Source organism: Corapipo altera, unplaced genomic scaffold, assembly GCF_003945725.1.
Source record: "Corapipo altera isolate COAL_440 unplaced genomic scaffold, ASM394572v1 78, whole genome shotgun sequence".
NCBI classification, from domain to species: domain Eukaryota; kingdom Metazoa; phylum Chordata; class Aves; order Passeriformes; family Pipridae; genus Corapipo; species Corapipo altera.
The window spans coordinates 5,326,036-5,342,061 of record NW_020884904.1 but is presented as its reverse complement, the minus strand read 5'-3'; the positions used below and the strand labels follow the sequence as shown (position 1 = coordinate 5,342,061).

General features: G+C 36.9%; 1 protein-coding gene across 13 annotated transcripts in view; it reads left to right on the top strand.

The window, feature by feature from the left end:
* SOX6 (SRY-box 6) overlaps nucleotides 1–16,026 on the top strand; it is a 379,857-nt gene that overhangs the window by 231,990 nt on the left and 131,841 nt on the right. For all 13 annotated transcript variants that reach the window (XM_027651062.1, XM_027651061.1, XM_027651063.1 and 10 more), the window contains 2 exons: nucleotides 1,154–1,326; nucleotides 4,867–4,935. In XM_027651062.1, the coding sequence (XP_027506863.1) occupies nucleotides 1,154–1,326; nucleotides 4,867–4,935 (242 nt within the window). The remainder of the gene's footprint in view (nucleotides 1–1,153; nucleotides 1,327–4,866; nucleotides 4,936–16,026) is intronic.

Below are 16,026 nucleotides of genomic sequence, written 5' to 3'. Positions count from 1 at the left end.
CACACATTTTCTTCCTCTTCAAAAGTCCTGTGACTTTTTTATCACAGTCCTCCATTGTGAATTGAGGAAAGGAAGTTTGCAAATATCCTCTCTTTTGTACCACTTCTCATATAATTGTGGCAGATTACAGACCTGAGTAGTTCTTGATTTGGTTTTCTTCTCCAGCTCTCAGTTCTCCCGTATAACATAAAATTCCTTTATTTATCCCACTTCCAACTGTAAAACTCTTTCAGATCCTCTTCCAATATTCCTGAACTGCTATCTTACTGTAATTATATTACCTCTTATAGACAGCTGTAGGTCTGAGGTGCTCACACAAGAAAATGCAGTGTATAGCTCAAATACAGGAATTGACATTACTGTTTCTGATAGAGTAATAAGTTTATACATAAGATGTGATATTTTCAGATTGACTTGCAAAAGGACCCTGTACTCTCTACTTATGAGACCCATGCAATTTACCCATAAACAGACCATTAAGCATCATTAGTGCAAAGAATAAATGTACCGTAGTTTCATATTAATTAAGTGCTCTCTGTAGAGTAAACTTTGAAAGTTAAATGAAAATTTTTAAGCCATTTTCTCAGGTTAGCCTTTTCTCTTGGGGACAAGTAAAGCTCATTCTTAATACACGTTCCACAACCAAGGCTTACATTTACCTAAATGACCTACCAGATATATGGGTGTTTTAGAGAAATAATCAATAAACTATTAAACTGCTTCTCCCACCAAACAGCATCTTTTAAATTATGTTTTTACAATTTGTACATACTTGGGGTAAAAACAAAAAAAAATATAAAGTGAAGGAAAATTATGTCTAATAAACTCTGAATGTATTTATCACAGTAGACAGGTTTAGATGGAAAAGATATAGGGATTTGTACAAACTATATCATTAATTACTGTTGTCAGGAAAAAAATGAAATGCTCTATATCTTTTCTGCTCTAATTTCTCTTGCATCCTCCCCTGCTTAGAGCTCAGCAAAGCTATCTGTTAGATTCTTTTGAGATTTATTAGTAGAATATATATTCAGGCTGCTGTTTGAAATAATAATGCTGGTGAATCAGCCATTTATTGGTATTTCTTTAATAAATATTGCTTTGTAACTATTGTCTGTCTCATATTTACAGTATATCTTTCTTGCACATTTAGGTACACCAGAAAGCCTGGCAGAAAAAGAGCGACAGCTCTCTACTATGATCACCCAGCTGATCAGCTTACGGGAGCAGCTCCTGGCTGCCCATGATGAACAGAAAAAGCTGGCAGCCTCACAAATTGAAAAACAACGGCAGCAAATGGACCTTGCTCGCCAACAGCAAGAACAGGTGAGGCTCCAAGGAAGAAACCTGTGAAAATGCTTCCTGCAGAACGCTTATCAAAAACACTCTTCTACTTGGTGTTTCCTTTCATATTTTTTTGGTAAAAGAGCTTAAATATTTTCAGAAGTTAACGTTTTGGGTTTTTTTTTTTTTTTTCCAGAAAGAGGAAATAAATAGGATCCTGAGAAAAAAAAACAGGGGTGGAGGGGGATATTTAAATAATTTCTTTCCTAGAAAAAAGATTCATTTGTTAGATTTCACAGTTCTTATTTCTTGCACTGATGCAATTTTGAGAATTACAAATAAGCCAGACTATAACCACTATTTAACTCTTTCTCATTTTGACAAGACAATAACTAAACAAAAAGCCTTAAACATCCTCAAACCTTCAAATATATTCTACAAGTAAGGTTTGATTTGTTTGTTCAGGTTGTGAAGGGTTTGGTTTTTGTTTTTGTCTTTTTTCTTATTGTTTTTTGCTTGTTTGTTTTAAAAATGCAGTTGTCCAAAGAGCTGTCCTTTTCTCACTGAACGAAAGTGCAACAACAGTGATCCCACACACTAGTCCCCTAGGCATTAGATCAGATTGATCCAAATTAATGTGTGGTTTTTAGGAATCTGACATTATTACTAGAATTATCTTTTCAGTTAAATATATTTTATAGGATATATACAGCAATATATGCTCTGTTGATTTTAATGAGTTGTGACGTCTGGTATTTTATGTGCTTGGGTATTTGCCCACATGTAGGAATATGGACTCATCCCCTAATGGAAAATAACATAAAGGAACACTGTAAAAAATCAGAAGTTAGAATGTCATTTAGCCATCTAGAGATGACACAGTAATTAACTATTGACACTTGTGAATAAGCTAGCACAAATTAATCTTGACACATTTGCAGACGAGTGATATCTTACAGTGAACACTTTGTAATTATATTTCAAAATGAAAATTAAATGACACTTAAAACTAGGTTGTCATGCTCAATGAAGCGAGCATGTAGCTCAACCGATAGGCAAATAAAATTCAGAATTTGAGCCACATGGTGCTTGTGTACCCTACTTTACTGTGTCAAGCCTATACATCAAGCCGATGCTATGGTAATTGCGTTGCGGGGTCCTGGGTGCATTTTCTGTCACAGCACTGCTCCATCTTAGAGGAACCACTGAGATTAGATGCTTCGCGGTATATTTCTTGTTTTCATCAGGAAATGCCCATTCAAATGGTACTTTTAGTACATGCAGGTACAAAAAGCTGTTCCCGAGCAGTCAGAACTCCAGTAGAGCAGTGCCTTTGCACATGTAAACAAATATCTCCTCCTTGCCTTGGCTATAGCTTACCATGTTAAGCTGCAACCAGGTTGCCAGCAGTTCCAGACGATTCTGGACATAGGGTACTGTGTACCTGTGAAAAAGCAACACAGCACTGAGAGGCAATGGCCTGTGATGTAGCTCCATGCTCTGTCTGATTTCAATGTGAAATGACAAGTAACTCTTTTCTGAAGCTGCACATTGTGATAACCTTTTACCTTCTCTGAGATTTTAGCAGCAGGGGCAATGTGGACATAAATCTGAGACCTTATCTTTAGTTACAAACACTACACTTCTAAGATGGAATCACACAATTGGTGTGTTACTCATTAAAAATAGTAACTCCAGCTCTCATACACATTTTGAATATTCTATATAGCACTGTTACCATTAGAGTTGTTTTACCAAGCATAGGCACTACTGCTGACCAGGGTACTGATGACATATACCTGAGGTCCAAGGACCTGCCCCTGGGCTACCCGGGGCCATGGACTGCTAGCTCTGTTTGAATTACCTTTCTCACTTGCACATGAGAGTCCGCTCCTTCAGTCATCACTCATTATTTGCTTGACTGGGAGGTTCATCCAGAAATATTTGAACACCAGGCTTCTAAAAGGAGTTTAAACCCTGTTATAAGCATCAGTGTAGTGGCCTTTGAGAGTTGCTTGACTTTTTGTACAGCACTTTGCCGTGATCCAGCCCCAGAATCATGCAGACCTTAATTTGTCTCCTTGAGGCCATGTGAAAGACTTAAAATATGTATGAATTTTGTTTTGGTTTCTTATACAAAAGTGATTTTTAACTGAAAAAAGAATACAGCTAAAGTGAATATAAGTGAAAAAAATTACAGCTATTTCCAGGTGATAGAGTGAGAGATTAAGGAAATGACAGCCTTGGTCTCTCTGTGTGCACAATTACAAGCTGTTAATATGTGACTGCAAATTCCTTATGAGTTAATCCGAACAGTTTTCACTAAAACTATGTGATTGTTTATTTCCAAACCAACTTTGCTACATTTCTGTAATTTTTTTATCATAAAAACATTTTACTTAGCTTTCTCTGTTTATAACAGAGTAAGTGTGCTCAGAAGATATCGGAGAAGGAGATAGGGAGGGTTTTTGCAAAAACCAAAACAGTGTATTTGAGTGACCAAATGACTTTTGTCACCAACTTCTTAGTGTTTTATATGATTCCTCTGCTCTAGATAAATATTTATAGAAGGGGAAATTATACTCAAGAAAGGAAGGTAGCAGAAGTGCTGAGGCTGGGATTTCCAGGAAACACAAATCTTGTCCTGATTTCAGTCTGCTGCACAGTTACCCTTCTAAAGCAGAAGTTCCAGTTGTTCCCCCAGCTCCCTGTGGCTCCTCCCTTGTGTCTGCCATCCACATCACCCACTGCAGGGAGCAGCTCTGTGGTCTGAGGGCAAGATCCTATTTCCCTTCTGCTCTAGCATGATCATTCTGGATGATTTGTGGGAATCAGGGAGGTAGAAGTGGTCTCTGTGGCATATTCTCTGTCACCAGTCTCTTAGTGTTCCCCACCCTGAACAGGGGGGAATCTACCAAATGAGGGTAAGAATATCTACATATTTCATAGGATTATGTTGAGGATGAGTTACTGAGCACCAGGTACTGCTTTTACACAGAATAAGGCTCTGCTTCCCTAAGCAGTTCCAAGGATGATTTTGGAGATTTACAAGTGAAGTAATGTGCTGCTCACAGTGAATGAAGTTGGAGAAGCTTACCCTAGGAGCTTGTGCTGAATAGTGAAACATTTATAAATACTAGCTAAGGCTTCAGTTCAGCAAAACAGGAAAATGTATGTTTAACCTTAAGCACCTGCGTAATCCCATCCCTATTCAGAAAAGCACTTAATTTTAAGCATGTGTTTCATTCCCATTGTAGCTAACAGTAATGCATCATAGTCAAAGATCACCACAGGCTTATATGCTTTGTTGAATAGTGAGGAAATTATTCACAGGCACATAAATAAACCTGTTTTTCTGTGCTTTGCAGAGTTAAGGTCTCAGTGCTTAAAATACATATTTCTTACTGGCTAACTAGATTTTTATGTTGAATTTAAATTTATCCCTAAAATATCCCTCATCTAAGTAAAATTAATATGTTTAATAAAATATATTAAAGAATATCAAATATGATGTTTTTCACTCAATAGTATTGAAGTTTCAATATTGCTGTTTTAATTTTATGGAAATTTTATTTCTAATAGATTGCAAGACAACAGCAGCAACTTCTGCAACAGCAGCACAAAATCAATCTACTGCAGCAGCAAATTCAGGTCAGTGTATTTTATTGCTCTCTTCTGATTATACTTAAATTCCATTTATGGAGAGGGAAGGGTCTAAAATAAAGCAGCCACATGCTTTATTAACAAACCTCAGTAAAGATGCTCTTTATGGGAGCTCTTCGTGTCTTAGAAAATTATTGTCAAACATCTTTTTGGTGCAAAGATCTTTAATAGGCAGAGTTTTCTTCTGAAAGTTATGAACTATTTTTAAATCTCATCATCTGGTCATAATTCTGAAATCTGCAATCAGTTTGACTTGTATTGTGTGAAGCAGAAGCAGAATCTCAGCCATTGTTTATGGAATTCCTTGTTCTACAAAGGCAAAATTGAGACATTAGGACAGTACTAAGTCCTTGGGACCAGTCTCCTTATGTACAAAGACCCACAGGTCTATGTCTTCCACGTACCTTTGGAGTAATTGCACCCTCTTGGATCTGGAAATGTTCTGGAGATGTTTAATTATCTGTGCTTGTACTCAGAACCTGGTTTTATTTTGTGCGGGTATATGTGGGTAGGTAGTGACATGGATGTAGAAGCATTGTTGACATGTGACTATATTACCTTATCGGCTTCCTACTTGGAAAGCATTTCCATGGACCTGTTCAGTGATTTAAATATTTCAGTTTGGTCTGACAGATGATTGTGCTGCCAATCATTTCTTATAAGCAGCTTGGGCTATCCATTTTTTTCCTTAATTAGCTGATTGCTATGTCACTAGATGCCAAAACTGAAATTTTTCTTTCCCTCATCCCAAAGGAATGCTTGTAAAAGCTTTTGAAAATGTAATGCAGTTTCAGTTACACTTTTAAGGAGTTTATTTAGCAAAAGTAAATGTGTTAATACCTCATATGAGACACACAATTGAATTTTAAAGTAGCTTTATTGTTTTTGCCTATTAGAAGACTGAGTGTTTATATTAGGTGTACATCAAGGTGGAAGAGAAATAAGAATTGCAAAAGGAAAAAATACAACATCTTCTCTATGTGTTATTTGCAAATCTGGCTTCAGAAAACAAAGAATAATGTCAAAAAAATCTTTACTTGGCATAAAAGCTGAGATCGAAACCTAGCTGAGTCTACAAAACAGAAGAGTTATTTGCTTGAGAAATTTCTAATTTTTAAAATTCCTTTAAAAATTAGGACCCAGAAAGAGGAATAATGACCAGGTAATTTTTGTTTCTGTTTGGAGAATGTGGGTATATTTTACTGGAAAGTATGTGCTCTGTAGTAAAAAGTTCAAGGGTACTTTATGTTTCAGTTCAGTCAATGCTTTCCAGTAGCTTTACCCTTCCACTGTCTCCAGGGAAATGCAGTTTTAGAATAGGTTGCAAGTTTATTTTAGAATAGTTTATGTGTTCATTTTCTCATTCACTTCCAGCTTTCCTCTTACACAGTGCTGAAGCCTCCCCAAGTTTTCCTTCCCATCCTTTCCTAGATATATATGTGAAGAACTGTTTCAATGTTTATTCTGCTCGTGTGAGCAAAATTATTTCTTGGTGATCCTTCCCTGTATTTGTTTCAAATTTCCTGCCAGTATAAGGTATTCTTATGTCATAGCTTCTCAGTAGTTTGGGCTCTTTATTTGTCAATAATCTTTATAGTTACATGAGTCTAATCAGTGTATTTGAGGCAGTGAGGACCGTTTCTGCTCCCAGCTGCGTAGCCAGATTGGTAGTGGGCATCTCATTGCCCGAGGAACACTGTAGGGTCTACTATGAAGCACTAGACATGTTGGGCAGATTCCATCTCAAACATACTTTGGTCTTACAGGGAAATCACTAAAAGAAAGTTTCTTAGGAGATTTTCTTCTAGGCTAAACACCAGCTTACATAGCCCATTTGCTAGCCAGGTGGTTCTGCTTTGTTTATTTGTTCTTTCTTAGTTTTGTGGCAGATTTGGTAACTAGAAGCTGCTTGAGAGAGAAGTTAGTTGATAAGTTGCCTCTGCAACCTAAGTTTGCTGCTGTAGAATTGGTTATGAGTGTTGCACTTTGAGATTGTGTAGTTCCTTAAGGGCTATAGCTGGCATGGAGGTACTTCTCTCACCAGAGGGCAGGTGAGAGAAGCAGTGCTGTGCTGGTTTTCCCAGGTCCCCTTCCACCATCTTCCCAAGAAGCCTCAATAACAATTCTGAAGTTGCACTGGTGACTCTGGATGGCATTCATCATATCAAGGACAAGTAACTGCAGTACAACCTCTGTCTCAATTAATCATCCAGATTGTGCTCATAGTGAGCAAAGAGAAGCAAAGTGAAAGGTTTTGGGATGCAATTTGTCTTGTCCTATAGTAGATATTTAAAATATACCAGATAAATTGTTCCCTAAAATGGCTGTTTCTCTCTATTAACTATGAAGGATACTCATGCTGATACCTTTAGTGTAGAGATGAGGTGAATCATACACTCTGTGGCTTGAGGGGGAAACAAAATTTATATTATATTTTTACATTCTTAGTTTCGATTTTGGGCTTGGTAGAATTTGTAACTGTCCCCAGTAACTTCATTTTATTTAGAAGGTTTGTTTAAAGACACTCTTGAAGCGACTTATTTCAAGAAAAAGTGATTACCTTCATAGACTGATGTGGGTTCTTATCTGTACTTTCTGTGCTTGGGAAAACAATAGTGTTGTTTCCTGACACTCCTGTTTTGAAGCAATTACGAAATATGGGTAACACAGGTGCCAGTTCCATCTGGGCATGGGCCTATTCATGGTACAGCTACTTGAAGCAAGAACAGTATGTTCTCCAGAATGCAGGAGAGGGGCATTGCTGATGCAGTTTTTTCATCATGAGAACACAGTGTATCACTGTCATCTTCTGAGATACAGTATTCTTAAACAATAGTCTCTGTGAATTTGTGTATCCAGTTAATTTAACCATTTAAACAATTAGAAATTACTTTAGATGGAACTTAGAAGATTTTTGTCAACCACATGTAAAAGTTAAAATAATCCATATTAAGTAAAACACATGATTTCCTGGGCAACTACTGGTTTAATTTACTCAGAATTTTCATTATTTGGTATTTATTATTTATACTGTGCCGTATATTATCTATTTATTTAATAATTTTGACACCTTAATTCTTTTAATCGGTGGAGGATTTTTTTGTTTTGTTTTATTTCAGTTTTAAGACCATTTACTGGAGCGCTTTACTCCAGACTTGTTATACATCCAAAACTTTGTCAACAATCTATGAGCAAAGAGGACATTAGCTAGGCTTAGTGTCTGAGAACAACCTAGATATTTAAGAGTACAGAGGTCATTAAATGTTCTGCATAATCATCTCATGTTTTCTAAATGAAGCTAATGTTTCTTTCAGGATGTATGTGTTGGGGAAAGCAGTTTTGGCTGTTGGCTAAAGGGAGTGAGAATCTGGACTTGTTCTCAGTCCTGTCTCTGATTATCTGAAATTTTGCAAATTGTTTCCTTTTCCTCAATTCGAGTGTAATGTTTTGAGAATCTTAAATGAAAATTTTCAAATAAATGCAGTGTATTATTACTTTTTAGCTCAAATGTCCATAATGTTCATAAACACTCTTCTACAGAGGAGTCCACAGAGATGGGAGGAAATCTAGTATGCCAAATTAAGTTCTTCGTTCCGCAGAGCAGAGCTGTGCAGAGAAATCGTTGCTTTCAGTGCAAATTAAAGCTGAGAAGCAACTTGGGGGGCAAGTGAGACCTCACAGATAAGTCTCCAGGTTGATTAAGATTTTTTTAAAAGAACTTTTTTTTAAAATAAAAAATATGCATTCCTAAAGTAGAGGGGACAAAATAACACTATTTCAAGAACACTTCTTAGCCTGTGCAATGAAAGCAATAATCTCTAGGAATGAGTGAAAAAGTTGGTTAAAGGAGGAATTTGGTGGTACATCATGAAGGAAGGGAAGACTTGCATTTCTTGGATAGTTCCAAAAATTTCTTGAGGACCTGAAATCCCTGTGCCTCATTATCAGAATTCAGTCCTTAGAGAATGAGGCTTGGGGACTTCTTCTGAGGCCTGCCATGCCCATCTGAGCAAGGGAGGTGGATCCTACTGTTGCTCGGAATGTGTTGCTCCAGGATTTCCCTCTGGGAATGGGGATGTGTGTGGAGTTAAGGGATGAAACTTTGAGGGCTTCCCTCCTCTGGTGGGGAGGTTTCATTAGGGCAAGTCCTAGATTGTGGCTGAAATCTTTAAAAGGGACAGTGGTTGTTGAGCTTTTCTGCAAAATCTTGTGATGAGTACTACTTTGGCAGATGATCCAAGCTGCTTTTGTCCATACCTGATTCCTCTGTACTATGCTCAATGCCATCGCAAAGCATTTCATTTTCTGTTTGAATCAGTACAATTTTCTTTGCATAGTGAAACTGGTTTTCTCTGTACTCATAAGTATTCTGTTTTAATTCAGCCACTAGAAATTATTCCTAATAGTAATTTTTTCTAGTTTTAATCTATACGTTCATGCTGTTCTACTTTCATATAAATGTTCTTACGTTTTCTGTTTCAGTCAAGTAGAGTGAACGTGATTACTGTGATAGTAAACAGACAAAAGATTAGTAACATAAAATTACAACTATTTAAACTGTCGTTGAATAGGAATCATTTGAATCATAAGTAAAACTTAAGAGACTGAGCCAATGAGTCTCTCTTCTTATCTATGATTAACTACTGACAATTGAGGTACCTGGTGAGCTGAATAAGGACTATCTCTTTATGTGAAGTACATGTCTAAAGATCAGGAATAATTACATTCCACATTAGCCTTCATAGCCTCCCTGACCTGGTTAATTAATTTTTTGCTAGGATAATAATAGTAGAAATAGATTTAAAGATATGCTTCATCATTAAGTATGTAACTGACCTCCAATTTTAAGAGCTGAACCTTTCATTTATTGCCTTTTGGAGACAGGTTAAAGCTTCTTGCAGAGAGCTTGCTGAAAATGCACAAGCTGGAATCTAGTTATTGTCAGTTCAGTTACGCTCTCTGAGGTTGTCTTTCTTTGTAAACTCTATTTAGCGTTGACAAGCCAAAGCAATGGTGATGCTACTGTTCCAGCGCTAGGGAATATTCTCTCCTACCTTTTTTTCTTTCTTTTTTTTTTTTTCCTTGTTATTGATCATGAAACTGATCCCCTTCCAGCAAGCTCTGCACAGGACCAAATAAAGCCATTGAAAGCAATTTGATACTTCTATTGGCAGGGTACGCAGATCAGATCCTCCCTTGAAAGAGAGAGAGACTTATAAACAAAGCTTAGAAGTCTAGGAATAGCCCCCAGCTTCAGCAAACCCTTAAAATATTTTGTAATTGTATCTTCAATCATGAATTAGCCAGGAAAAACAGACCTTTTTTGCCTTTATATTTCACTGCTGTATGCTGTTTTTAATTGCCCACAGGCACACTGTTGTGATCTTCTTTGGAAGTTTAAAACCAGGATAAAAATGCAAATCTAATTATTTCTTTTATCTAATCTAATTAACTTTTACAAGTAGTGATAGATGCACTGCAGCCTCCATCAAACATTTTAATAATGATGTTTCTGGATTAAAGAATAGGTAAAAGTACTGTAATTTATAAGCAGTCAAGATTATGGCAGTAGAAAATGTAAAATATTGTGGTGGCTTAATAAACTATAGCTGCAGTTTATTAATTTACGGTAGAAAGGATGCATTTCCCTTAAACTCCACTTTGGTTGGGAACTGATTCCCAGCCATCATTGGAATATATTTTTACTGTTTTTTAAGCAGCTCAGTATTAAAAATAATAAGTGTCTAACTTGCTTCTGCAATGCAGTCGTGTGCACATGGACGACAGAAATGCTGTTATGTGCCTGTAACTTGTAGCTGGCTGCTGAATCACTGATTCAAATTCATGGGGCTCTGCTGTAGTTGTGGTATCACAGCTTCTGTCCAGCTCATAACTTACTTCGTGTAAATTGAAGCTGATCCAGTGGAGAAAAGACAAATATGCTAAATATCAAAGTCAAATGATTCATATTTTATTTATTATTACATACCGGCTTATTCATGAGTTCTAAAGTTCTTTTGTGATAATTACTCAAGTAAAAGATCTATCATAGGTCAACTTTTCCCAGTAAAGGATGTCTTTGTGGCTGGTTGGCTTAGCATTTTATCTGTCAGCTGCATGGAAAGAGAAGTGATGTGGAATCCTTACCTTACACTGTGCAAAAGGTTCACGCTCCTGTGCTACTTGTAAGCTTCTGATCTTGCACCTTGGTCCCCCATTTGCAAGGATCATAGTAGTTACTCTGCCCCTGAGGCCCTCTGTCCCTGGAAACAAGTTTTATCCTGGCAAAACAGAGTGTAGCTCTGGATTTGACACTTACCTCAAAACTGTATGCAGTCATGAGGGGTGGTTGGGTTTTTAAAAAATTTTACAGTGACCTTTTAAGAGTTAAATTGACTGCCTTGTAGTTTGCTAATTCACCATTTGGCATTTTTAATTTTTTCTTATTTCATCTACCCAAGTCTAAACAAATTGCATTTAATGCAAAAATTAAGCCTTGTGTATCTCTTTCATATGACTTCTCTAATTATAGAGCAGTAAATGGTAGAATAGCATATGTTAGCAACATGAGCAGCAGTCTATGAAATGAGCTACAAGTTAATAAAATGATCTTGTGGTGGTGTTGGCCAAATGTTAGCACACATGTTTCAAAAAGTGGTATTTCAACAGACTTGAAGAATAGGACTTTGGCACATGGGTGCTGAACATGATCTGATGTGTGGAAATTAGTTAAACCGAAGTAAATGTCATTGTTTCTTAGGCTCATGTTGGTGCAGAAAATGATAGTAGCTGTCCGCCCATTTTCCCTCACCCACGTGTGTTTTAAAATTGGAAATGAAGACACAGGCATTCTCAGTTCATGTCCTGCTGCTTCATTTGCTCAGGGAGTGCTGTGCTATGTTCTCGCCAGTGGCTTAAGGGCTTGTTCTCAGCTGTGCCTGTGCCAAAACCAGGGGCTAACATCTCATTGATTCTGTTGAGCCCAAACACTTGTACTGCACCCTTTGCTTACAGAGGGGCCTCAGATTTGAGCCCTTTTAATTTAGAGGCAGGTTATAACCAGCTCCTGAATACCAGCAGAGGGTCAAGCAAATACTTGCTGCCCACCTCTACTGCTGCCCAGGGGTCACCCTCAGCTGGTGGTCGGCCTGTTCCAGCGGCATGTGGAGTGACGTGCCATGGCAGCCTCAGTGCTGGCTGAGCCAGACACCACGGTCTAGCTCCCAAAGAGTTTGGCAGAGATTATGCTCTGAACCTGTCTGGTGCTGTTCCTCTGGTAGCACAGGTCCACATCACCTTCTCTGTCAGTCTTCATGATGCACTCTTTGCAATATTGCAATCTTTAGAATAATGTAGTGCGCTATTCTCCACAGCACAGAAAACCAGTTTCCTTCCTAAGTGGCATGTGCACAAACTAAAATGGAAAACTGGGAGTGGAAATTGTGCCAACTGGCAGCCTATCCAACAGGACAGATCCTGTGAAGTCTTATTTGCTTGAGAAATACTTGCACAGCTAGTATTTGGTGACTTGTATACTAAGTGTTACTCACATAAGTGGCCTTTTCAGAACTGAGCACCTCATGCAAGGAAGGACTTAGGATATTAGTATTGTGGTTGGAATATCAAAGATACAAATGCAGCATGGATTTTAGGTAATGTAATTTGTTTTATTAGACAGATATATGTGGAAAAAACAGGCAACCCTTTGGGCATGCCAGCTCTTTTTCATGTCTTACATCAGTGTTACGTTGAAATGTATCCCAGGACTGACAGAAACTGCTTGAGATATTGGCCTTTCATTTCTAATTAGTTACTTTTTCAGTGATGACTTTTGTGATTGGCAACCATGTGATGGCCAAGAGGGAAAACAATCAGTTTTGGGTTTTTTTATACCCCCTCCCCCAATATTTGACACACTCATCAGGATATACTGAATAAAGAAAATAGTTACCAAAAATTAGTATTGAAATTACATGATTTATGAAGATATTCAGATATACAGGCAGGACTGGAATGCGATGATATCAGAGGTCAAAATTTCTGTCTGCAGAAGCAGGTATTTGGAGGAAAATGATGAAGTACAGCCCCACATAAAAAGGCCAAAAGCATTTAAAAATAAATTGTAAAGTACTTGCTGAAATCTCACAGTAAAAACTTAAATTTATCAGATGGACTAAATCCCGGCCTAAGAAATCAAAGTGTTTTTCAGTTGTAATTGTGGGAATGTTCCAGAATGTAAGCATATTACTGAAGCAATTTGAGCATAAAATCTTATTTTTAATATATTTAATGTCATGACAGCAAGGAATAAGTAAGTGCATTGCTCTCTGAATGCATTCAGGAATTATGAATTCACATAAAGAAAGTAGTAGTATGTGCAATCCAGCAAATAAGCAAACTAGATGTTGTTTAACATTTGGTATACACTTGATGGCATGTAAGTAAAAGTAAAGTGAATGAATATTTTTAATATTTGCTGTCTTATGCAACCAGCTAATCCAGACACTCACAAAAATGTCAAAGCATAATTCTCAAGGAAGGTAAATGGCCTTGCCTGGGATTCATCTATCTAATCTTAAAGTTGTTGTTAAAGTAAGGATAAACTGGTTTATGACTGCAGTTTACACACTATTTCCTTTTGTCTCTAACATTAGAAACCCCTCTCCCCAAATAATTAGATAATATTGTGGCTTGTGTTGTATGCAAGGCTTTTGCTTCCTTGAAAGAACTAGTCTTTTATATAAATCTTGTATATATCATCTTCAGTGTGCTGGGCATTTGCACAGCTTGGGTAAATTATGTCTATATTGAGAATCTAGAAGTTACACAGTGTGCATTCCATACTTGAGGGATGGGAAATAAAAATTGATATACTGTGCGGCACATGATATAACACAGTGAAATATCTTTTAAATTCCAGAGGGATACACTGACATCACCACGCTTAATTCACATGCAGTAACTCCCACAAAATGTTATTAACTTTAAATTGAAATTTGTAATCATTCAGTAAAAAGAAAATAAATGATGTAAACAGTATACAATGGTGCATTATGAAATGCTGAATTCATCTTTTTTACCCACCCAAAATGACAGTATAAGAAAACATTAAAGTTGTAACACTAAATAATAAAAGCAAAGAAATTCACAGTTGATGGTGAAGTGTGAAATCCATCTTGAGACACATCACCGCCCCACAGCATGGAAGGGCACTTCTGAGTTAGGGAACTTTATTTTAAAGTAATGTATTAGTCATTTTTATTTTGTAAAAGAGAGATTAACCAGTTGGAGGAACATATAGTTAGTTTAAAATCTAGATTAGGTAGAAAAATGAATAGTGTGGTATTTGCTACAGGTAACAAAATAGTGCAATATATACCTAATAGCCTAAGCATAGTCTGAGATTTCGTATTTGACAAAGCCATGTATATAATATAAATATAGAAATAAACCTTTCTCAGAAGAGGGGGTATGGCATTTGTTTTTGCTCTGACAACGAGTGATTTGTATGAAGAACGCTACTATCACATTTCTAGCTTTGCCTTTTCCATCTCATTGAATTTTATTGGTGATATATTTTCAGGATACTCATCTCCTCTGTAACTGCATATCTGAGTGTCTCATAAGCTGAAGTGTATTATCCTCACAACACTCTTTTGAGGCAGAATAAAATGCATATAGATATTTGGGGGCATCTAATTTTAGATATCTAATTTGGGTGACTGAATTAGGACTTTTGGCTCCATATATAAAGCAGTCCAGGTGCTGTGAATTACCTTCTGTTGATTAGACAACGAGGTTCCTAATTTAAGCACCTTAGTTACATTTCCAAAGTGACTCAATCCAGTTCTTATATGAAATTTGATGGACCTAAAATCTTTAGTTTCAGAATTCGTAGGGTGGTTCTATAAAATCATGACTGTATTTTTTATCATGATTTTCTGTCCATTTATCACTTGCCTTAATTTACTCTGTTGAAGCTTTTAGCTTGAGTGAATCCACTTCAGCCAGAGAAATATTTGTTCGTTCCTCTCACCGACTGCTCGGCATCAAATGAAAACCATTTTAGCTGGCTCGAGTCTCTCATGTGGCCAAACTGCTGACCAGAAGTACAGCCATGGTCATACAGAAAGAGGCAAGTGGAGAGGCTATGCTCAATGAATTCTGTAGTTTCCCAAATCCATGAATTTCCCTTACTGATGCAGAGCAAATTCCATGGCTGTGAAACATCCTTTGAACAGTGGCTTATTGTAGAGAGAAAATAATTTTATTTTCAAAGAATGCCTACATTTCTTGGCAGTCTCTTGCACAGTTTGTAAGGCATTCAAGAGACTTACTTGAAACAGACATTAAATAATGTTTTTTATTTAACCAAAATGGCTGTTTTTAAACAGAGATCTTGCATGCCACATTTTAGGCCAGAATATATTTTTACAGCCAAGTTATAAACCTCTGAAAAAGGGGGCTTATAATGGAAAGGTTGACACAACGTTAATTTTAGTGTTGTAAATGCAATGGTATAATTTTGGAAAAAAGCCTTTATAGCTCTGCTAAGATATTAATTGCAGGAAATTACAGCATATCCTATTAAAGTATTATGTCAGTGGCATACATAGCATATAACACCTTTACATATTCTCCCTTGTTTTCACGGTAACGTTTTGCATTTTGATGTGTGAGGAGTAGGTGGATGAAGTGGCTCAGTTTCTGATCACTTTTGCTCAAGGGGAAAAATCCAGCCTGGGTAATGCTTGCTTGTGGCCTCCTCTAGAAACAGGTCTTCTGTTAACCAAGTAAATCTGATATGGACATTGAGATACGAAACAAATTCTGCTCAAATGAAAGTCTTTGCTTTGTTTTGTGACTTTTGGGTTAGGGTTATTAATTCGAACCCTATCCTTACACAAATCAGGTTTCACCAGACTCTTTCCAGAATGACAACTACTTTTATGACATACTTATTTTTGCTGAAAATGGCTTACTTTTCATTTACTTATCCTTACTGAATCATTTCTGACTGTTACTGTGACTGCACAGTAGACACACTTTCCTTTTTTATTTCTGTTCAGTTATTTATTC